The following is a 25,902-nucleotide window of genomic DNA, read 5'->3' as shown; positions in this document are numbered from 1 at the left end:
GTTGACGGTAGGTGGAAGGCAGTTAAAGAAAAGAACCTGTGTAGGAGTTGCCTTGTACCACACCGCAAATGGCCATGTCGTACCAAAAAGGAGTGTGGCATTAACGGATGTAGAATATATCACAACAGTCTTCTACATCCAACGAGCAGTTCGGAAAAGACGAACACAGCGAGAACTACAGGGAATACAGACACTGTTGTACATCAAAATCTACATCGCTCTAGGTCTTATTCTTTATTCCGTTATTTGCCAGTTACTATACATGGAAATGGAAAACATGTCAGTACTTATGCGTTCCTGGACGATGGATCGAATTCTACCCTTCTGGAAAACAAAATCGCGTCCGCTCTAGGCATCAAGGGGCCAACCGACGGTTTCTGTCTGAGTTGGACAGGCAATATCTCGCGGGAAGAAAAAGAATCTCAACGAATCAGTATAGTAATCTGCGGGGATGGCAAGAAGTTTAAACTCCATAACGTGAGAACGGTTCAGCAGCTCCAGTTACCTGCGCAAACGATGCGCTATGAGGATCTAGTCCAAACCTACCATCATCTGAAGGGACTTCCGGTTCACAGTTACGAGGATGCGATCCCGGGCATCATCATCGGTATAGAACACATTAGACTACTAACTGCATTGCGAACACGAGAAGGAAAAGACAATGAACCGGTAGCAACAAAGACACGTCTCGGATGGTGCATATTCGGGAAAAACTCCGACAGCGGAACAGCGATGGAGCAGTTGAACCTACATCTAGCTGGTGAGGTGCAAAATCGCGATCTGCATCAGTGGATGAAGCAATTTTTTGCCGTTGAAGAGTCGAGTGTAACGGTTAAACCCGAACCGGAAGAAGACAAACGAGCGCGGAGAATAATGGAAGCAACCACACGACGTGTCAAAGGTGGTTTCGAGACAGGGCTGCTTTGGAGGTTCAACAACATCTGCTTTCCCGATAGCTATCCGATGGCATTGCGGCGATGGCATGCGTTGGAGAAACGACTAAGTCGAGATCCAGTTCTTAAAGCAAAGGTGAGAAACCAGATAATGGAATATGAAGTGAAGGGTTATGCTCATCGAACTACGCCAGAAGAACTTCGATCTACGAACCCAAATAAGGTCTGGTATCTACCTTTGGGAGTCATACAGAACCCGAAGAAACCGAATAAGTTGCGGTTGATATGGGACGCTAAAGCACGAGCAGGAGGAGTGTCGTTCAACGACATGCTATTAAAAGGTCCTGATCTGCTGGTAGCCCTGATGGAGGTATTACTACGGTTCAGACAAGGGAACATCGCAATAGTAGGCGACATAAGAGAGATGTTCCATCAGATTTGGATTCGAGACGAAGACAAGCAGGCCCAGCGATTCATTTATCGATCATGCCCTGGGTCTGAACCCCAGATATATACTATGGACGTTGCGACGTTTGGAGCGACATGCTCGCCGAGTCTGGCACAGTACGTAAAGAACAAAAATGCAACGGAGTTCGCGAGATCATTTCCGAGAGCGGGGAAAGCCATAACAGATAACCACTACGTGGATGATTTTCTGGACAGCGTAAACACAGAAAAGGAAGCTGTCCAGTTGGTTAACGAAGTGAAATTCGTCCATTCTCAAGCAGGATTCGATATCCGTAACTTCTGCTCTAATTCAGTCGAAGTCCTAGCGAGAATCGGAGAAACGGAAGAACGCCAGCAGGTATCCATGAACCTGGACAAATCACCAGAGTCTGAACGGGTGCTGGGATTGATCTGGAGGCCAGCAGACGATGTCTTTAGCTTTGACTTGAGCAATATGAAGGAGGAGATTAGGGAACTTGTCGAGAGTAGAACCATTCCTAGCAAACGACAGGTTCTGCGAACTGTAATGTCCCTATTTGACCCATTGGGACTCATTTCACACTTCGTGGTGCATGGGAAGATTCTCATGCAACAGATTTGAAGAACCGGAACGGACTGGGACGAACTCATTGTGGAGGAATTGTGGGATCAATGGAAGCAGTGGTGCCAATACATGCAGTGTTTGGATGAAGTGAGAGTACCACGCTGTTTCTTTAAAGGGGTGAACATTTCTGCACTCAAAGAGGCGGAAGTTCATCTATTTGTGGATGCGAGTGAATTGGCATGTGCGGCGGTTCTTTATCTCCGAGTCCTCGACAGCGGTAAGCCCAGGTGTGCTCTGGTAGCCGCTAAAACTAAAGTGGCCCCACTAAAACCTCTCTCTATTCCACGTCTTGAGCTTCAAGCAGCGATGATCGGAACAAGGTTGATGGACTTCGTCCTGAAATCCCTGGATGTCCAAATAAAGAAACGCTTCTTGTAGACAGATTCCTCAACTGTTCTCTGCTGGTTGCGGTCTGATAGCCGGCGGTATCATCAATTTGTTGCCTTCCGTGTAGGAGAGATCCTCTCAACAACTACAGTGGATGAATGGCACTATGTACCATCAAAAATGAACATAGCCGACGCAGCCACGAAATGGAAGGAGGGGCCAAGCTTCGATCCGACCAGTCCGTGGTACAATGCTCCAGAATTTTTATACCAAGAACAGGATCAGTGGCCTTCAGAACCCCCGCGGAAACAAGCAGAAACAGAAGTCGAACTGCGTTCTGGATTTTTATTCCACGGCATGATGCCGAAAGCCGTTGTTGATTGTTCCAGGTTTTCAAACTGGAATCGTCTATTGAGGGCAACCGCTTACGCTTTGCGTGCTGTACGCAGATTTAGAGGGGAACCGGCGTCCCAGTCGGATTTTCTATCTCAAAAAGAGTTGTGTGATGCGGAAATAGCGATATGGAAGCAGGTGCAAGCTGGAACCTATTCAGACGAGTACGCGATTCTGGAGCGTAACCTGACGAATCCCACAAGTTTAGCTCCATTCCCGAAATCTAGTCCACTGTATCGACTTTCGGTATTCTTGGATGAACGAGGTGTCGTCCGAATGAACAGTAGAATATCTACTTCGCCGTCTGTATCGTATGACACGAAATTTCCGATTGTGCTGCCAAGGAAAGAATATGCAGTCTATCTTCTAACGGAGAGCTATCACCGGAGGTTTCTTCACAGGAACGGGGAGACAGTCTGCAATGAAATGCGTCAACGATTCTTCGTACCCGGACTTCGAATTCTGATTCGGCAGGTGGCAAAGCAGTGCGTGACTTGTCGTATTCGAAAGGTTGTTCCAAATCCTCCTCTGATGTCAGCTCTGCCTGCAGTTCGTGTTACAGGAATGATCAGACCGTTTACGTTCACTGGAGTGGACTATCTAGGACCAATACAGGTCAAGCAAGGTCGCAGCTTGGTAAAGAGGTGGGTGGCATTGTTTACCTGCTTGACTATACGTGCTGTACATCTAGAAGTGGTGCACAGTCTGTCCACCCAGTCATGTATAATGGCCATCAGACGTTTTGTGGCTCGTCGTGGTTCCCCGGAGAATTTTTATAGTGACAACGGCACAAATTTCTTGGGAGCGAGCAACATATTGAAAAATCAGATACAGAATATCCATGAGGACTGTGCGGTCACGTTTACGAACAGCAAGACCAACTGGATTTTCAATCTACCATCAGCACCTCATATGGGCGGTTCATGGGAGCGTATGGTGCGCTCCGTAAAGGCTGCCATGTCAGCAATTGCGGACCATCCACATCATCCGAACGATGAAGTTCTGGAGACGGTAGTGCTGGAGGCTGAGGCAGTTGTCAACTCCAGGCCGCTAACTTACATCCCTTTGGAATCGATGGAGCAGGAGTCGCTTACGCCGAATCATTTCCTGCTCTTTGGCACCAAGGGTATCACACAGCCGGAGATGTCGACAAGGCTGGAAGGAGGAATCCTGCGTGACAGCTGGCGTCTAGCGCAATGCCTGGTGGATCATTTTTGGAACCGTTGGATTCGAGAGTACCTTCCAACTATAACCAGACGCACCAAGTGGTTCGAACCGGCTAAGCCGTTGGAAGTTGGGGACCTGGTACTCGTGGTAGAAGAGAGTAAACGGAACGGATGGTTGAGAGGCAGAATTCTAGATGTGGTTAAGGCAGCGGATGGGCAAGTTCGACGAGCAGTTGTGCGGACTAAAAACGGAATACTCAACAGACCTGCAGTGAAATTGGCACTTCTGGATCTTCAGAAACCTGGGGACGGTCCGGAACTACACGGGCAGGGGGATGTTACGAAACCACAGGGCAGTTTCGTGCAGTAGAAGGGTGAGCTCAGCCCGTCCGTAGCAGCCAACGTAAAAACAACAAATAAATAACGAGAAACGTCAGACAGCAAAACACAGTAGCAAAAACAAAATAATCTAACGTGATACGGCAAAAGAGTGGCAAACGAGTTGAGAAGAAAAATAATTAGTTATCCTAGAATAAAAATCTTTTTCTAATATATCTATATCCTACGGTTAGTAAAACTTACTTCTATAATATACACTATTTCTACAACTATACTTACAACTTATTCTTACAGCTATTTACATTTACATTCCTACAACAAATCCTAACCTATTTCTACAATCAAGAGTGAACTTAAAGGTAAATGAATTTATAAACTTAGCTAGACTTATAACTAATAGTACGGTCATTTAGTAGTCACTAATCAAGAGGATTTACAAAAGAAGTGTTCGGATAAAACGAAGAACAAAACGAAAATGTAAGTTAAAACTTTGTATATTGTGAACCATGAATATACATGAATACATTACAGCTTTGAAGCTGCGAGTTAGCTGCTATCTGGACGTTTTTCTTACCCCATCCGAACAGTAGGGGTTTTTGGGGCCGGGGAAGGTTTTCGTGATATTTTGAGACTCTAAGGGGGGGGGGGGGGGTCTGCCATACAAATGAAACACAAATTTCTGCATTACTCGGAAATTAACCAAGCAAACGAAACCAAAGTTGGCATGTGAAAGTTTTAGGGTGCAATAAATGTTTCTATGATGGTTAGACAGTCCTTCCCCCTCTCAAAGGGGGGGCTGCCATACAAATGAAACACAAATTTCTGCATTACTCGAGAATTAGTCAAGCAAATGAAACCAAATTTGGCATGTGGAGGTTTTAGGATGCAATAAATGTTTCTATGGTGATAAGATACTCCTTCCCCCTCTCTTAGAGGGGGCTGCCATACAAATGAAACACAATTTTTTGCATTACTCGGAAATTAATCAATCAAACGAAACCAAAGTTGGCATGTGAAAGTTTTAGGGTGCAATAAATGTTTCTATGATGGTTAGACAGTCCTTCCCCCACTCAAAGGGGGGGCTGCCATACAAATGAAACACAAATTTCTGCATTACTCGAGAATTAATCAAGCAAATGAAACCAAATTTGGCATGTGGAGGTTTTAGGATTCAATAAATGTTTCTATGGTGTTAAGATACTCCTTCCCCCTCTCTTAGAGGGGCTGCCGTACAAATGAAACACAAATTTTTGCATTACCCGAGAATTAATCAAGCAAATTAAACCAAATTAGGCATATGGAAGCTTTAGGGTGCAATGGATGTTTCTATGGTGGTTAGATACCCCTCCCCCCTCTCTTAGGGGTGGCTGCCATACAAATAAAACACAAATTTCTGCATTACTCGAGAATTAATCAAGTAAATGGGCGGGACGAAGTTTGCCGGGTTAGCTAGTATACTATAATGATACTTTTGATTTCTTCATAAAATCGGCACGAGTTTTCAGGGCAACCTAATATTTTCCACGATTAACGAAGCTGTACAGATTAATTGAAATCTTCAATCACGATTATATTGCAGGTGTTTAGTTTTGACAAGGTTCATTGTAGCCGCCATGCACTACCCAAGTTTTGTGTAATGTAAATGATGCTTAGAAAAAGAAATTTTTCATTGATAAACTAATTTTGATAGGTATGATGAACCTGTGGATCTTCTAAGTGCACGGCGTCAGGAATCAGGCACTGACTAACATCTATTTGAGCGACAATTCGCCCGCAAAGCGAATTGAAAACTCAAAGAACACAGCAAACTTGCGTCGACTTTTAATGAAAATGCGTGAATAATATTTTCATATGGATTTCAGCGGACAAAACGAACTAAAATGTTTCCCGAGCTCGGTAAAAAAAGGGGAACAAACCATTTGATAGTAATAGCTTATATTTTTATCAATAGAAAGTATGGAATATAACATAGAAAATTCATTTATTCTTTTCAAAAATGGAGGGATGTCCACGTGGACAAGATGGGGAGGGGTATCAGGAATGTCCACGCTTGTCCACGGAGGGGGAGGGGAGTGTCTAAAATCGTGCCTTTTCTGTCCACGTGGTATGTGGACAGCCCCTAATGTATCTCTTCTTCTAGACACACACACACTGCAGTCACAGGCGATTTTATATTTGTCTTGCACCATTGACAACGCTAAAACAAAAATGCTTACGTTTGATTCAATTATACACAAACATTCTCCACCGAACAGTATGGGAATCAATGCGAAGTATATTTTCATCGAGTCTCCACCTAAGATTTGAGAACAAGAATTTTAAAAAGAAAGATTTGCAATGCGATTTGACAACTTTCATTACTCCGTAGCGATTCCGCGTCAAGAAAGATCTGAAGAATGAATATGTCACAAATGAAATGCAGATCCGGTTGAATGCGGATGTAAACCAAGTTATATCGTACTTTATCGTACTCAAATGTTCGCTTAAATATGAAACAACTGTGTCTCGCCCAGAAAACTACAGCATTAGTGTTCTCAAAAAACACGAATATTCATAGAGAAGCACACCTTTTCTACGTACTATTATTTGTCATCATTGTTTGTCATAGTTGAAATACAATTACGGAGTGAATCGAACGCGAAGATCATACCACAATTTCGGTTAAATGAATAATTGATGGAAACTTTAAGACCATTCTTCCCTATAGAAGAATATGTACTTGTTTGTGAAAAATATTCATTATTCCTTATTGTTTCTGCATTTTCGACAGCCAATTCACAAACAAACAATCGCCGGGAAGTTCTGCTTTTCTTGTTTAATTCAAAAAAAATGCGGTTAAAACGTATTATATGATTTTTGATAATTGTGGTGCGGCCGCTGTTCGTAGAAAAACGTGTCTCGAGCGGTTTCAATGCGTCAGAAGTGAAGAAGAGAAGGAGCATCACAAAACTCTAAAAGCGTTTGAAGATGCATACTAGGAAGCACTTCTTTATCAGGATTCAAACCAAAAGGCAACAAGAACTAGCAGAATTATTAGCGGTTACTCTACAAGCCATTTCGTATCGTTTAAGAAATTTGGGAATGAACTAAAATCACGGGAACAAATTGTAGCCGAGAGATGACGAATAGTTTTTATTTGCATGCGAACAACTGCTCCAACGTCAAAGACAGAAAAGGCTCCCGCATCGGATTGTTACTGAAGATGAAAAGTGGATCCATAACGACACTCCAATGCCAAAACAAATGGTTGTGTCGCATAGTTGACGTGGGATTTGCTTGCTTCGTCGGAGTAGTTGTAGTATTGAGTTATAGAAGCATCAAACATTGAGTTATAGAAACTTTAGATATAACCTTTCTCAGTTCATTCGCCACTAGGCTTGAAAAAGGCCAATTTCGAAAATTGAAACTAAATTTCCAGCCTTGCGAAAGGCCATTTGAAAAACCTCGCTGTCGCTTCCTTCTGATCCATTATCGTGAATGTTGGGCTATTTGTTGTTCCGCCAGTGAGAGAGTGTAGATTTATAGAGGTTATAAACTTTTGTTCTTCATTCGTCTCTATTCTTGAAAAAAGCTAGTTTAGAAAACTCTACCTATACTATCGGCCTTTGAAAGTTGGATGACTGCCGAATCGTAGTTGTTTCGTTTATGACGATCACGCCTCCCGATTTTGAAGTCCGTATTAGAAAATCGCTTTGCGGTCTTCACAAACGTATGAGATAGTAGTAGCGCTCATTTCAACGCTATTTAGTTAATAAACTATTGAAAAATTCATCATTTTCTGTATTGCAAAAGGTTGGTAGAGTGCGTCCAAATCGACTGATGCAACATTGATCTCGTAAATCCATCAGATTGTACTGAGCAATCAACGCTTGAAATTGGACGTTTTCGATTTAGTCTTTTTTTTCACACCTTCATAGATTTTAGTCTTTTTTTTTCACACCGATTTTCGTCTTTTTTTTTCACACCTTCATAGATCGAAATTCATGCTATGCATTTGGTGAGACGCACATTGCGTTGTATAATATAAACTGTCGAAGCCTTGCTATAGCAGGAGCTCGCTACACAACTCAAGCGTGTGGATCGAGTATTGTAGGAAAAACGGTCGTAATTTGAGCAAAGACTGAGTACAACGCTCAGCCACATGTCGCTCAAGACGTTCAAATTTATCTAGAGGATTCATTAAATATCCCAATCAACCCGCCAAATTCTTCAAATATCCCGACCCCCGACTACTATTCGTTCTGATGATCGCATAGTCTATCCAGAAAGATGGGAAAATTGTGACTTACCCCAAAGGTAATTTTTAGCACATGTTATGGCATCCCAATTTATTACATTAAAGGAGCTGAAAAATAACAGAAAATGTTCTACTCCCCAATACATGTATATCATTTGTATAATACGAGGGTCACTATTTATATTTCGGGAATTGGCAACACTGATGTCATGTGAGTCCATCTGACGGTTCCATCGTAAAGTTTGACATTTTTGACGATATACGTACTCAGAACATTTTGTCATACGGACGCTATTTGTTAATTTTATATTTAGTTGAAAGTTTGGTCTCGGCAAAAAAATGGAACTGAATCGTGAACATTTTCGTGCGATGATTTTTTACGACTTTCGACGTGGATTATCACAACAAGAGTTCGTCAATCAACTTAATTTGACTTTTGGCGATGAAGCTCCATCAAAAACCACTGTGTATCGCTGGTATAGTGAATTCAATCGTGGTCGTAGTTCGCTGTCCGACGAGTTTCGTGAAGGTCGTCCAAAATCGACTGTAGTGCCAGAAAACATTGATGCTGTGCACGAAATGATTAAGCAAGATCGTCATGTAACCTAATGTGAGATTGAGGCATCCCTAAGCATTAGTTCCACCAGCATATATGCGATTTTACATGAACACTTAGTTGTGCGAAAATTATGTTCACTTTGGATCCCACATAATTTGACAATCGCTCAAAAAAAAGGCTCGTGTCGATTGGAATAAATGCTTTGAAAATTGGTTTAAGCGCAAAAGTGTATCGATCATCGTGGCGAATACTTTGAAAAACAATAAAAATATATTCGCAGCTTAACTATTTGTTTTTGTTCCAAAAATTTAGATCAAATGAGGTGGAACTTTTTTTTTTTTTTTTTTAAAAAAATTTAGATCAAATGAGGTGGAACTTTTTAATTAATCATACACCAATACCTCGCTATACGGCCGCTCATTATACGGCATTTCGCTACAACGGCTCTCTTCAATTCAGGCAATTTCGATTTAAAAATAATGCCTAAAATGTTTCGTTATAACGGCAAAAAAAATTGAGGATTGATTCGAAATAACTTTTGAAGAGAAAAAAAAATTTGCCAGACAATAACCTAAAGCAACAAAAAAAAACAAAAAAACAAAAAGTATTATGTTTGCTTCCGGTTGTGAGAACATTTTTGAAAGAAAAATGTGGCTTTTTAGCAGCGTTCATTTCCCTCGATGCCTAATTCAGCGCAAGAGGTCAAGGATTTGACCACTGTCATACAGTGGAATTGCAGAAGCATCATCCCTAAACTAGACCAATTTAAATTTTTAGTTCACAGTTCTAACTGTGATGTATTTTCTCTCTGTGAAACATGGCTTTGTTCAGCCGACGAGCTGAATTTTCACGATTTCAACATTATTCGCCTAGATCGTAACGACTCGTTTGGTGGCGTACTATTGGGGATCAAAAAACGTCACTCCTTCTATAGAGTCACTATCCCATCGATTACAGGCATTGAAGTTGTCGCTTGCCAGATACAAATCAATGGCAAAGAACTCTGCATTGCTTCGATATATATTCCTCCCAGGACTACTGTAGGCCGCCATCAGTTCTTTGATATTATCGAGGCATTGCCGGAGCCGCGGTTAATCTTAGGTGACTTCAACTCCCATGGAACAGCATGGGGGTCACTCTACGATGACAACCGTGCCACGTTGATTTATGATCTGTGCGACAACTTCAACATGACAGTTTTAAATACTGGGGAAGCAACTAGGATAGCCAACCCTCCTGCACGGGCAAGCATGCTAGACATATCTCTCTGCTCTTCTTCATTATCCCTGGATTGCACATGGAAGGTAATCCAAGATCCCCACGGTAGTGATCACCTACCAATAATTTTATCGATCGCCAATGAATCAAAATCTAGTAAGTCAGTCGATATTGCGTATGACCTCACGAAGAATATTGACTGGAGAAAATTTGCAGAATTAATATCTGAAGCAATCATTTCGATGCATGAACTTCCTCCCCTTGAAGAGTATAATTTTATATCAAGTTTGATTTACGATAGCGCACTTCAAGCTCAAAAGCAACGTGTACCGGCTACCACTTTCCGACGTCGTCCTCCATCACTTTGGTGGGACAAGGAGTGTTCAAAGGTCTACCTTGAAAAATCATCCGCTTTCAAAAAATTCAGGAAAACTGGATCAGTGGAATGGTTTCGAAAGAACCAAGCTCTAGAAGCCAAACTAAAAGGTCTGATTAAAGCAAAAAAGCGTGGATATTGGCGGAAATTCGTCAATGGTTTGTCAAGGGAGACCGCTATGAGTACTCTTTGGAATACGGCTAGGAGAATGCGTGGCTGGAACCATACCAATGAAAGCGAGGAATACTCTGACCGTTGGATTTTCAAATTTGCAAGGAAGGTTTGTCCCGATTCTGTTCCTGCACAAAGCGTCGTACGCGATCTTCCGCTCCAATGCGATTATGAGAATTTTTCGATGGTGGAATTCTCAATTGCCCTCCTCTCATGTAACAATTCAGCTCCGGGGTCGGACAAGATTAAATTCAACTTGTTGAAGAATCTTCCCGACTTGGCAAAACAGCGTTTGCTGAACTTGTTCAACAAGTTTCTGGAGCTGAATATTGTCCCGCATGACTGGAGACAAGTGAGAGTGATAGCCATACGGAAACCCAACAAGCCGGCTTGCGATCACAACTCATATAGGCCGATTGCAATGTTATCCTGTATTCGCAAATTGTTAGAGAAAATGATTCTACTTCGTTTGGACAAGTGGGTCGAAACGAACAAGTTGCTGTCAAATACGCAGTTTGGCTTCCGCCGAGGTAAAGGGACAAATGATTGTCTCGCGCTGCTATCTTCTGAAATCCAAATCGCATTTGCTCGCAAAGAACAAATGGCTTCCGTTTTCCTCGATATCAAAGGGGCATTTGATTCAGTTTCCATGGAAATTCTCTCAGAGAAACTTCATAATCGTGGACTTTCACCAATTCTGAATAATTTCCTGTACAATTTACTGTCAGAAAAGCACATGTTTTTCAATCATGGCAGCTTGAAATCTTCTCGATACAGTTTTATGGGCCTACCACAAGGCTCCTGCCTAAGCCCCCTCTTGTACAGTTTTTACGTCAATGATATAGATGATTGTCTAACTAGAGACTGCACGCTGAGACAACTTGCAGACGATGGAGTTATTTCCATCACGGGTACTAATCCCGTCGTTCTGCAAAAGTCGTTGCAAGATACCCTGAACAATCTGTTCACGTGGGCCCTCAAGCTGGGTATCGAATTCTCTACGGAGAAAACCGAAATGGTCGTTTTTTCTAGGAAGCACGAACCCGCCCAATTCCAGCTTCACCTATCCGGCAAAACGATCAAGCACTCGATGTTTTTCAAATACCTTGGAGTATTTTTTGACTCTAAATGTACCTGGGGAATACACATTGCGTATTTGAAACAGAAATGCCAGCAAAGAATCAATTTTCTCCAAACAATAACCGGAACATGGTGGGGTGCCCATCCAGGAGACCTCATTCAGTTGTACAAAACAACGATATTATCAGTGTTAGAATATGGCAGATTTTGCTTCCGATCAGCTGCCAGGATTCATATTCTCAAGCTGGAGAGAATACAATATCGTTGCCTACGTATAGCCATGGGGTGTTTGCATTCGACACATACGATGAGTCTCGAAGTTTTGGCAGGAGTACCCCCGCTTACTCTTCGGTTCACAGAATTATCCTACAGATTTCTCATCCGTTGCAAGATCATGAATCCATTGGTGATTGATAACTTCGAAAATCTACTCCAACTGACTCCTCAGTCAAGTTTTATGTCTTTATACCATGAGTACCTTACCCACGACGTGCACCCTTCACCAGGCATCTCCAACCAAGTTTGCTTCCCATACTTTTGCAATTCCTCTGTCATTTTTGATCTGTCCATGCGACAAAAAATCCATGGAATACCAGATCACCTACGCTCCAATGTTATTCCGTCGATATTTTCGGAAAAATATGGGAAAGTTGGATCTGATAAAATGTTCTTTACTGACGGTTCATACATAAACGGGTCCACTGGCTTCGGCATCTTCAATGAAAATTCCAGTGCCTCTTTCAAACTCAAAGATCCTTGTTCCGTGTATGTCGCAGAAATGGGTGCGATATACTATGCTCTAGGGATCATTGAAACACTGCCCATCGACCATTATTTTATTTTTTCAGACAGTCTCAGCTCAATAGAGGCAATCCGCTCAATGAAAGTTGATAAACGCTCATCTTATTTCCTAACAAGAATAAGACATCTATTGAGTGTTTTGGTCGAAAAATTATTCAAGATTACCTTAGCATGGGTTCCCTCTCATTGCTCGATTCCGGGGAATGAGAAAGCGGACTCGCTAGCTAAGGTGGGCGCTTCAGAAGGCACACTTTTTGAAAGGCAAATTGCCTATAATGAATTTTTTCACATTCCTCGTCAGGACACACTCGTTAGTTGGCAGCGCATGTGGAGTGAAGAAGAGTTCGGTCGTTGGTTACACACGATTATCCCTAAGGTCTCGACGAGTGCATGGTTCAAGGGATTGAATGTAGGTCGTGATTTCATTCGCGTGATATCTCGGCTTATGTCCAATCACTACAACCTAAACGCGCATCTCTATCGCATTGGGCTCGCAGCAAACAATCTTTGTGATTGTGGCGATGGCTACCACGACATCGAGCATGTTGTCTGGTCGTGTATCCGGTTCCATGCTGCTCGCTCTCAGCTCTCTAGAGCACTGAGAGCAAAAGGCAGACAATCGGATATCCCCGTCCGGGATATCTTAGGTAGCCGGGATCCTGATCTTCTGCTTCATCTATACCTGTTCCTCAGAAACGCCGATGTCAACGTTTAATGATGTTTCCTTCGTTGTGTCCCCGTTTCATATCCCTCCTATCCGATCGATAAACTTTTACTTAGTCGCGGCAATACATACACACACTCTTTACAGACACACGGGCAAAAGGTTGTGCAGTCCACTGATCATTCAACAAGAGCCAAAGGTTATACCGATCATGACAACTCTACACGAACTGATGATTGCGCCGGCTAGTGACCATTCTATCCTGGATTCCTCGAGTCGAGAAAGACGCACCACGCTAGATATGGGGTACAGACTAGGGAGCGTTGCTGATTAATGGTCAGCTGCATCCCAATAGGAAGTAGCCCGTGTCGGGCACACGTATAGAGCATCGAAGACTGCAACATACCAATTATGAGAACACTTGTAATACTAACCTCGAGCCAACCGCGAGTAATCGGTTACATATTACTAACATAGTTGTAAGACAAAAATTGTCAAAATATTGGACTCCCGGCCCCGTCAGGCTAACGCCACATGTGCCTTAATAAAAAATATATTTTGGAAAAAAAAAAAAAAAAACAAAAAATTAGGTATGTATATATACATATATTCCTTGTAACATGATTTTAGTTCATTTTGGTTTATATATTATTGTTGGTTTTTATTTATGTATGCTGTATGTATTGTATGTATTTTTTATTTAAATGCAATAATTTTTAATTCATTTAATTTTTCATCCAAATGAAAAAAAAATAAAAAGGTTTTTGCAATGAAAGAATCAAACTGGTTGCCGATTTAGAGGCCCAAGGAGTACACTCACGCATGCCAGTTCGCGATATCTTAGCTACTCGCGACCATAATGTAATGTTTCCCATATATGTCTTCCTAAGAAGCGCTAATATTATTATTTAGGTCGCATCTCCTACTCCCGCTTGTCTATTCTCCCTTCCTTTCCTATTACACAAGCAGGACTTAGTACCCGTTGAGATAAGATCATTACAGGAGCTATAGACATAGCAAGGAGGCAGTCACTACCAAAGGATACCGTTGCTATTTACATCAACTGGCGATGTAGTTGTTACGACCCACCACAGACACTGTTCCAGACAAGGATAATACCGACGAGGCATCGAAGGAATATTTTTTTATATAGTTTTCTGTAGTTTTAGCTAATTAGACTTAAGTTAATGATTATGTAGTTATAATATATTCAAATAGTTTAAAAATGTACTGCTTGATGATGACTCTTTATCCACTTGAGCCTAATTAAATAAATAAAGGAAAAAAATAAAAATAAAAAGATAAAATGCATTTTGATTGATAAACCATGTTATTATATTCGACAGATTTAGAACCGATCTGATTGAGTTTGTATGAATTCGTATTAGAATAATTGATTCCGTATACGGCTTTTCGCTTTGCGGCCGAATTTTGTGAAACGTATCTAGGCCGTAAAGCGAGGTACTGGTGTATTATGGCTCGAAAGTGTGGGGAATTCAGAATTGCCATATGAAATAGTCTCATTTTTGTAGGATTTTGTGAGAGATACTATTACTTTACACATCACGTAGCGTTTCGTCACAAGATGCACAAATTTTCATTCATTTTGAAAATAAAACTGACTGAACTTTCTTGCTTACTTTTTAGTCCCCATTGGTCACAACTTAGCACCATTTGAAATACAGATAAAATGACAAGAACTGACAAATGATCTTACACACACATAGTTTTGAGGTATTATTTGTTGTTGAGTATTGAAATTCAGAGATTCCATTGGCACTCTAATATCCATATTAACCGCATCGAAAAAAAGTTCTACTTTTCGGTCTATTTGAAGTTCAGTAAAAAACATTGAAAAACACATTTTTGTAAAATATTTGGCCGGGTATTTCGAAAAACGGTATATTGAATTGTAAGAAACCGCATTTATGTCCATGTTCGTCTTACCTCTACTTCCCCTATCTTCTTAAAGGAATTGGAACAGATGAGAGTTGTGTTTATGTTATTCTGGTTCACGATTATTTTCGAGTTTTTGTAAAGTTTTTTCAAAAAGTTTTGAGTTTGAGTAAAACCCAGAATCTATTCCTTGGCGAACATTCGCTCTTTCGTTCTTCTTGTCATAGTGACACGGCTACGTGAGATGTTTTTTATTCATTCTGTTGAAACTTGGGTGTCAAATAACGTTTGCGTGCTGCTGCGTAGATTAGCAAAGTAGGCGGAGGTCTGTAGCGTCGTCATCATCATCATCATCATCTTTTCAACACGATGTAGTATGGAAGGAAAAGTAAATATAAATTTTTTTCCGAATTTCTTTTCCTCCGAAGGTGATTCTGCGGTAACTGGTCTGGGAAATATTTGACATTGTCGAGGCAGCGTAGGAGAACTTTATGAAGGCCCTGGATTAAAGGATTGAGAATTAATCAATGCAGTTTATGACAGATGACAGAAAATTGGAAAGAACCAAAACAGCCAGTAATGCTGATATCGTATGATTCGTCCTAGAGTGTCTGTATATCTTCAGCCAATATTCTCATGGTCGCAATTTCGCTTTAGCTATTCAAGAGCGAAACTAATTTAGATCGATCAAATCAATCAGCAGTCATCACGCATATTTCAACAAATTACCGTTCGTGATAAGCGATAATTATTGGAAGTGTAAAATTGGTTGGCAAATAGTTGTTGCCTTAAAAGTTGGATGTCACGATAATCATCATTAGGCTGTAACTGCTTCGCAAGCGTAGGAAGTCAGGTGAGCGAAAAATCAATCGCATGCTTCGGCTGGAATCCTTTACTGTACACCACAAATTATAGACCATGTCTTGGGCCGCTGCTGCTGCAGCTGATGTGGAAATATAACAAGAAGAAAACCCCCTCTCGAGAGAAAGGTATATAGTAGCAGAGGGAAACGGAGTTCGTGTATTGATGTATCGATTCGATTTGCATTTGGAAAATAGAAACGCAAGAGAAGTAAGTGCCTGTCTTTTGCAACGTTATTTTCAGCACGAATGAACGTTTGTTGAGTTTGCGATTTTGTTCGGAATGGTAAAACCATCAACGGAATTCAATACCGCTGGATGTGCTTGTGGGCTACATCAGAGCAGAGAACGAACGTCGATCTCATCAAACTATTTGATGTTCTTGCTGCAACTCACATTTTACTCCGAATGCGAAACAAATACTCCTCCCAAAATAGTTGAGCATCGTTTCAACACTCTCTATAGCACACAGATGAAACAACTTTGCCAATTTCGGCGTAAAATTGTGCTCATCATCATAGCAACTTCATTATGATGGTTCGTAACCAGAACCAGCGTTAATTAATGCAGTTTCATAAATACATTGCCGCTGCTGCTGCTACTGGAGGAGGAGTTAGTGGTGATGGCTAATTTTCATCAAACAAACTAATTGGTTATTATCCATCGTGGAATGGTGGAGCAATCGGTACGGTGGCGACGCTTCAATATACAAAATATGATGGTTGTGGAAATTTAAGGCTAGTGCGTGTCGAAAACAAAATTACCGCCAAAGTTTGTGCACTGATACTGTGTAGAGGAGGCTGTGGCCACAAGGTCAGCGTCAGCATTGTACTAACCTTTGAACCACAATATGCACAGGTTAATAAATTATACCAAATCATTCATGCGTTGTTAGGAGTAAATAGGTTCAGTTCGTCATGTAAAGCTGGAAAGACTTTTGGATAAAAAGCCCAATCCTAACGAAGTACAACGGATGTATTTTGATGGACGATGTAACGATGTTGAATTTTATCTTCGGAGATAAATTCGTTCGCAAGTTGATGATTTGGCAAAGCATCTGTAGTTGTGGAAAGAGAACAAAAGTTTTAAACACTGAAGCAACTATGAGTGGAAGCTTTACAAGAAGTATCTTCAGAAAATAAATTTCCCATAATTTTGTTTAATGTCCCGAGCACTAGAGAATTATTCAGCTCTATTGCGCAAATGCTCCTGATACAGGAAACTTTGTGCTTCACAAGGAAACAATGGGAAAAGTTCCAACACAAAATATCGTACGTGACATTTCTCTTTAAAGAGCGTAAGAAAAATCTCGGCTTTTCGACTGGATAAGATAAAGTTCAATATATTGAAGAATCTTCCCGATTCTGTCAAAAGACGTATGCTGAACTTGTCCAACAAATTTCTAGAGCTAAACATTGTTCCGCGCGACTGAAGACAAGTTAGAGTTATAGCCATACGAAAACCTAACAAGCCAGCCTGCGACCACTATTTGCAATGCTATCCTGCATTCGTAAATTGCTGGAGAAAGTGATTCTTTTTCGTTTAGACAAATGGGTTGAAACGAACAATTTACTTTCAGATATCGTTTGGGTTCAGAAGAGGTAAATAAATGTACGATTGTCTAGCTTTGCTTTCGTCTGGAAGTCAAATAGAATTTGCTCGTAAAAAACAAATGATATCTTCCTTGATATCAAAGGGGCTTTTAACTCTGTTTCTATTGATATATTATCAGATAAACTTCATAATTGTGGACTCTCACCAACTTTAAATAATTATTTGTATAATTTGCTGTCAGAAAAACACATGAGTTTTGCTCATGAAAATTTGTTAATGATATCGACAATTGCCTTTCGGGACATTGCACGCTACGACAACTTGCAGATGATAGAGTGGTTTCCATTAGAGGAACTTCCTCCGCCGATCAGTAAAGACCATTACGCGATACTTTGGACAATTTGTTCATACGAGCTATCACGCTGAGTATCGAATTCTCTACGGAGAAAACAGAGATGCTAGTTTATTTTTCTAAAAAGCACAAACCCACAAATTTCACTAAATTTATTTGGCCTAACCATAAACCACTCTATGGTTTTTCAAATATCTTGGTATCTATTTCGATTCTAAATGTATCTGGGGTAGACATATTGCTCATCCAGGAGACCTCATATGTTTGTACAAAACAATGATATTATCGATCTTTGAATACGGTTACTTTTACTTCCGAACGGCAGCTAAGACTGATATCCTAAAGATGGAGAGGATACAATATCGTTGCTTGCGTACTGCTTTGCGTTGCATGTAATTGACCCATACCATGGGTCTCGAGGTTTCTGCTGGAATACTTCTCCTATCTCTTCGATTTACCGAACTATCATACAGATATATCGTTTTCTATAAGATTATGAATCCATTGGTAATTGATAATTACGATGAACTTTTTCAATTGCATTCAGAGTCAAGGTTCATCACCTTATACGTTGAATTAAGACTTATACCTTTCCTGAACATTGCAACCATTGCCATGCATCATAAACCAAGACTATCTATCGTACTTCGGTCATTCTGCTGTAATTTTTTATTTGACCATGCATCAAGAAATACGTGATATTCCAGAACATATACGTTTTGTGGTTATCCCAGATTGGTTCGTCGAAATTTCGCGAAGTAAGTTCTGATACAATGTTTTTACTGATGGATCATACATGAATGGCTTCACTGGTTTTGGCATATTTAATGAAAACCTCGGTGCCTTTTATAGCTTGAGAAGTCTCTGCTCGGTGTATGTTGCGGAGATTGCTGCAGTCTATCACGCTTTGAATTGAATCCTTGTCGATTGATCATTATTTTATCTATTCAGATATCCTCAGTTTAATACAAGCTATCCAATCGATGGAATCTATAAGAGCCTCATGTTATTTCCTTCAGAAAATAAGACACCTCTTGAGTCGTCTAATCAGTCTAATCCTACAGGATTACATAAGCCTGGGCAGAGGCGTCTCGTCCGCCTGTTCAAACTGTTCATAGGACAGGTAGACAATCTCAGAATAAAATGTATATTATTTCACATTTGTAACATGGATGAGGAATTATCGAAGGTATTTTTTTGTGATTGCCATATTATCCCGAATATCCTTATTTTATTTTCTATTTTGGTGGAACTCAAACCCACCGTGAAGAATGTAATATGATAGTTACACTTGATTACACCCCCAATCTGCATGCAACACAGCCTCAACGCTACGAAATAAGCAGTAATGACTACCGGGTTCAAACCATTCATCTGAACTCGCTGTCATCCAAACACAGGGCAAACACAGTCAACTATGAAACGATTACTACTACTAATGCGCCGCTTTGCGTAAAAATAACGTTTTAGGTTCAATATTTCTGCTGAACGAAACTGATGAAAACGATGATAAATACACATCACCACTCTCCAGTGTTTGTTCGTGGTTGTCATCGTTTTCTTTTCTGTTTCTCTTCCTACTCCTGATGTCATACAAATATGAGAGAGAGCACGAGACCGCGAGAGTACACAGCACCCAACACCACAAGCGAGCGTGATGCAAATAAAAAAAACGAACAAATTCATTCATGATTTCCGTGATGTAGTGGTATTCTTTCCTTGATGCGTGGTTTTAATTCGAGCGTTTTTATCGATTTTGTTCATTCGATAACGTGAACCCGGTACATATAGTACACGTTTATCTGCTTACGTTTCAAAACCTCCGCTGCATTGGCCAGACATGTGGATGCAATAGCTGCGTACTTTGGTCTTAATGCTGACAAAATTGTGGCCCAGAGCTATGATGGCGCTGCTGTAATGTCCGGAGATAAATCTGATGTGCGAACATTGGTGAAACCACGGTTATTCACCGGATATATTCACTGTCGCGCACACGTACTGAACTTGGTTTTGCTTCATTCGTACATAAACAACAAGAAAACGTCGAGGTTTTTCAATAAGATATCAACTCTTGCGGCATTTTTCTCGCAGTCGTCAAAACGTAGCGAGACATTGAAGCAATTTATGGAGACCAAAATACCAAATGTTTCCAAAAATAGTTGAATTAAATTATGCACCTATCAATGTTATACAGGCAAACCTGTTTTTGTGCGGGTGATAGGGTTCGCACAAAAAAATCGTGTTCGCTAAACAATTTGAAAAAAAAACTTTTTGTTATGTGGTGGATAGGGACCGCATAAAAAAACGTTTCCTTAAGAAAATAACCCAAATCCTAATGATTCCATTCGTGATCAACATTCGATTTCCTTTTTTCACTTTCATAAGCGGCCTACTCACTTGCGCAGAACATAAAATCAACTCTTTGCTCCTTTCAATAAGCTCCTAACCTTAAAAACTTAAACTTAAAACCTTAAACCAAACGAAACAGATTCCGGGTAACGAGAGAACGGATTTGATCACATTCCAGATCAAAGTTCTGTTGGACAATTGTCATAGATGGTTTCAACATTGAGTCGTGATTTGTCCGTTAACCACATTGTAGAAATCGTAGATCATACGTTATCATCGTAGGAAAACCTTTCAATTGGTGCGGTACTACCAGGAAGACGCAAAATATAATTAGTGAGCTTCATAAAACATACTACGAATCTTCTTTATGGAAACTTGAAGTGAGAGGAATAACGTGTTACCATGCTCAAACACAATTCATCGTAATATTCACCAACGAAATCACAAAATTTCATCAATTCTCGCGTAACTTTAGAAAAGAACCTATCTGCATTGATCGATTCTCTTCATTGACTTTCTCTTTCGATTACTACGGCCTTGCAGACAAATTTAACGTCATTTTTGCGACATAGTTTGATAAACGAGGCCCCCTTCTACTCTCCTGACCGTCGAACACATCAGGTAATACTTTTACCGCTGAGTTATTAACGAAAGAGAATGTCGATGAAGAGAATCGATCAATGCAGATTGGTCCTTTTCTAAAGTTACGCGAGAATTGTTCTCCATGAACAAATAATTGTCAGAAAAACTCTTTCTCTGCGAATACACTGAGCAAAATTGAAATTCAAGTTTCAATCGCTGAAGTTTATTTGAAGAAAAATATTGAAAATAATGACAAAGCAATATGTTTTTCTCTGCATCCAAAATACGGTACAGATTGATAAAAAGAAGTAATAATCAATAACGGTCGGAAAAACGGTACGTTTGGTCAGTCTAGTTAATATCAAATATTATATTAGTTAATATCGAATATTATTATCATATAGGAAAACAAAATATTTTAAGATGAAATTTGAATCCGTAAACGTTAGGTGACAAGTAAATAAGTCTGATAAAGAAACGTTTTGAAAAAAAACAAGCCTAAATTGAAGAAATGTGGAATAGCACCATCTGATACGGAAAAGTTGCGAAAATAGATGTCAGATACGGTTGACAATTTCGATTTTACCTGATATTTTTTCAGCTTTGAGTTCAATATCTGCTTCTTTGCTATGTCTCTTTACAATAGAACCGTTCAAATTAAAAGCATTTTTTGCTTATTTTATTTGCGAATACTGATATTTTTTTTCTTCTCTATCGTTATCGCTGCAGTCACAAAACAGAAAAACAAAAAAAAAGGTTTGCCTGTATTCACATATCAAAAAAAGGTTATCCGACTTATTGATGCCTACTGGTGCCATGCACGGTAGGTCAGTTAGAAACCACGTTATTGAAAGGATATTGAGGATACTTGACAGTTCCATTAGCATGTGATCGAATTGCAGCACTAGAAAGATACAATTCATTGGAAGCAACTCGTTTCTTGTTTTAGGCTGCCTTTTTTCCTCAGTAACAGCAGCCTGGCACACTTTCCTTGTAATGTAATATTAGAAACGTGCCCAAAAGCTAGAAACGTGTTTAACGATGGAACCGGTGAATTGCCGCATTGGAATTAAACTGAAAGAGAGATAGAAAACAACAACTTCAACGACGAGAAATGGAAACAGGTGATTCCCATTTCGGTAGAAGCGATTCTTGCGCTCCATACACACATACCAAACATAAGCAACAGCTGACAAACGTCGTATCGTCGTTTTTTTCTGGTACCATGCCCGGATAATGACAAGCAGCAAAAACTTGACGTTGGAAACGATGGTGGCAACCACTCAACCGAAAAGTGCGACTTGACGAGTTGGAAGTGGTAAACTTGCCTTTGAGCCATCCACCGGGCCGGCCAGTAACAGTTGTGATGCCTTTTCGAATTATGTGTTTCTGTGGGTGGAGCATAATTATCCATCATCTCAACCAAAACCTTCTTGCAAGCTGGAAATAGTTGCGGGTGGTGGTACCTGTTGCAGTCCAACTGATCATTTCCCGAGAGAACGGACAAGTGGTATTATACATTTATTGGCACGTGGTCAAATCCCGGCAGTTGGGTCTCCCAACGCGGCTGCACTAGGCGTTGTAATATTACAGATTGCGGAAGTGGAGAATGAGAGAAAAATACCATCATTGCAACAGAGGATTACGCCACGTGTGCATACTTACAGCTAGGCGCTGGGGCCGAACCAATATCTTGAGATAACGAGCAATGGGGCTGTTTCTGACGAAGATATGGACGGCGCTTCCATGCAACATCATCAGCATCATCACCATCATCACTCTGGTGGCACGATAGCGATAACAATCGTGGAATGTATATGAGTCTGCTCTTCTCAAGAAGTGAGCAATCTTTCGACTAGTCACTGCTTGTTCTTGAACCGAAACACGTGCTTATTTCGTACGTTTTTATGGGGGTTTTCCGACAAACGCTTTACCATGGAACATTCAGATATAAGATTATTGATTCCCTTCATCGAACTTTGGAATGAAATTCAAGCATCAGTTCGGGTAACATATAGCACATATCAACGCGTAGTATAATACGTGATAAATAATAAGAGTCTCTGATCCGTTCGATTAATTATTAAGCTGTATCGAACGCATTATATATGTTTTATGGCTCGCCACTGAGAAGGCGTACGAAAATAAAAACGAAGAAAGCCAGAAGCACTGCGAGTAAACTGGAGCTTGAAAAGTTTTGGTAATACATATTTAGAAACCATGCTTGTAAAGTTGGTATCGGATAATTTTGTGGTTTGTGAGATCATTAGACAAAAAGATGATTTACAAAAAAAAACTTCCGTACCTTTCGAGGTATTCTAGAGTTTAATTAACTACACTGTACAATCGAAAAAGCTGTCAAGTGTCGGAGTAGCATTCCTCACATTCCACAGAAGAAGCCGGTTTCCCATCTCAAAACCACAGAATTTGATTCGGAGAGGAAAGCATGATGGGAGACCGATAACTCGTGCGTTCCACTTCAATAATCGACTCATTGGGGTGGTCAGTATTTTTCCGCGTGTTACTGTTGAACAAAAGAGCAGACGAATGAAAAATAATACTTATTAATTATTTCCTTATCAAAAAAATTCCAAATGTCTTCATATTCGGTTCTCGCGATCAATTGATAATGTATATTAGGATTCTTTTCAGTTAAATTTACAGAACTGGTCCGAACTAGAACTAGACCCGACAACCTTCGTCCCTAATTGACGTTTTCTTACTAAGCGAACGTTCATGTGTTTAATCCACGAACTTGTCGTTAATTGATCTTCAAATTGGTCTTTTTCAAGGTTTCAAGGATCGAATGAACTTTGTAGTTTACCGCTTCTAAAATAGAATGTAAATAATCAATAAATTCGCGATGGCTGTCAACAAACACGGTGATATGAAGCAATTAAATCTATCTATTACATTTTGACGTAGGATTACGTCTTTCGGGAACATATTGGGGTACAATTTGAAAATCGAAAATCGAGCACATCGTGAAAATTGTCTAATTTCAAACGATTATTGCTCAGTCGTTTCTTGATGGATTGATGAAATTTTTGCGTCAATCAATTTCGGCACTCCATAACAATTTTTTATATTGAAGAAAATAATATATGATATGAAACTAACTATCGAACAATTGAAAATTGTCAACCTTTATCCTAACAGAAATACCCACTTCTGATTGGTCGAAATTTACGACACATGCGGCGGGTCCCTAACAGAGACATCAAAACTAAGCTGCCTGGGGGAAATCGGCATTGCAAATACATTAAAGTAGGGGGAGCTTTTGTTCCTACCGAAATGTATTCCCTAACAGAGACATGACCGATCGTGTATTGTGAAAAAAATAACAGAAGTGTAAGTGTAAAATTGTATATGGTAGCAGTTGTGTTAAAAATGACTTGATAAATGAAACGATTTATTTAAATTTTCATAAATAAAAACCAAGGTGTGCTCTCGCTCGAGAACTGGTCGTTTGGTTTAAGCTGTCTGTTTTGTTGTGTTCATTTGTACCCAAGGAAAGCTCATGCGGCGAGAAAAAAATGGGAAATGTGGAGGAATATTTGAAAAAGTGATTTCCCATATGCTCTACATATAGTATTAGGTGTTGTTGTTGTTCTTCTTCTTGGATGGCACTAACGTTCCCAGTGGAACTTTTGCTTTCTCAACGTAGCTGCCATAACTTGCGTCATTTTTATCAGTAGTACTTAGTTGAGATTTATATGCCGGATAACACGCCTTAAATGTATTCTAGGGTGGCAAGCTCTTGGATAAGCGTGACCACAGTGCAGGTCGTGAGAAAATTCTTCGACGAAAAATCTCCCGACCAGAACAGGAATCGAACTCGAACCCCCGGCGTGATAATGTGGGAGGCTAACCACTCGGCCACGGGAGCACATTAGGTGTTGTTAGTCCTATTAAAATTCGCATTGGGTTGAATAAATACTCAGAAATCAAAAATCATAAAACAAAATTACCTTTTCCATTTCAAATATGTAACATGTTTTCACTGATGAGAAAAAATGATAATTGTGTTCGGTATTGATAATTATCTTATATTAAATTGGTGATTTTTTTTTCTTCATTTCGTCCATACATAACACAGAAGGCATCTCGTTTAGGGTCACATAGGGCGGTTTTCATCGTATCTCGTTCCACTTCGTTATCTTTTATCTGATACGCACCATCCAACGACTGTTTACCATCCTTCTGTCATCATCACACGGTAAACACTGGTGGAGTGAAAAAAAAAAATACTCAACAACCAAACAAAACGGCTTTTTTCAGGGCCACCAAATCTTTGTCAAAGAGTTTAACGATGTAATTCTTCAAACATATCCAAAATCAACAGATAGCCTAACGGAATCCTACGTCAACTATGCGGTCGTGTCTCGGACACAACCCTTTCTTGTCCCTATTTGCCGACGGCACTGCGGTTTTGTTTCAAGGTCGCGGATGCTCTAACAAAGTATTATCCCAGTAAAAAAATGTTTATCAATGCGGTGAAGACTCAGGCTATTCTACACAAGCTTAACAAGTTGCACTCTGTGCAACTTCTATGAGACCAGGTGATCTTGCTGCTTTGTGTCATTGTAAACAAACAATGCTTCAATTTATATTCTGGTGTGTAGGTATTGGTGACTACCATACACTGCATGATTTTCATATGTGTGTGTGCAAGCGCTGAGCGTAAACGAATGTTTTCGTATTTTTCAACTGTCAAGTTTCTATAAGACCAGTTACATTTTCCGTTGTTTCAGTTGTTTTGATCAATAAATCTGGAACATTCCGAAGGGAAAAGTGCTCACGGAGAGAGAAGAAAGACAAATCGATGCATTTCACCAAGAAAATGTTGATATCAGAGAAATTGCTCGTCGAATTGGGCGATCCCATCCAGTAGTGCTCAATTATTTGGTAAATCGAAGCTCTTTGACCGGGATAAGCGGGAAATAGTACAGCTTCGAATACCTCAAAATCGCTTATGTAAATAAAGCAATATTTCAACTTCTCAACTACTCGGGTGACAATTCGTCAAATTTT

At 40.2% G+C, this 25,902-nt stretch overlaps 2 protein-coding genes across 2 annotated transcripts in view; one reads left to right on the top strand and one right to left on the bottom strand.

Moving 5' to 3' along the window:
* The window catches only part of LOC129775098 (tumor necrosis factor alpha-induced protein 8-like protein), a 67,320-nt gene that overhangs the window by 23,270 nt on the left and 18,148 nt on the right, over positions 1–25,902 (bottom strand). The gene's annotated exons all lie outside the window — the stretch shown is intronic.
* On the top strand, positions 2,452–4,200 carry LOC129774576 (uncharacterized). The gene has a single exon (XM_055778337.1). The coding sequence runs from the start codon at positions 2,452–2,454 to the stop codon at positions 4,198–4,200; it is 1,749 nt and encodes a 582-aa protein (XP_055634312.1).

Source organism: Toxorhynchites rutilus, chromosome 3, assembly GCF_029784135.1.
Source record: "Toxorhynchites rutilus septentrionalis strain SRP chromosome 3, ASM2978413v1, whole genome shotgun sequence".
Taxonomy (NCBI): Eukaryota; Metazoa; Arthropoda; class Insecta; order Diptera; family Culicidae; genus Toxorhynchites; species Toxorhynchites rutilus.
Note: the sequence above shows the minus strand (reverse complement) of the source record. Positions and strands in the feature narration are given on the sequence as shown.

Bases quoted from the DNA above. Each gene is read 5' to 3' on its own strand.
- LOC129774576 (XM_055778337.1), top strand. From the start codon at position 2,452: ATGAACATAGCCGACGCAGCCACGAAATGGAAGGAGGGGCCAAGCTTC.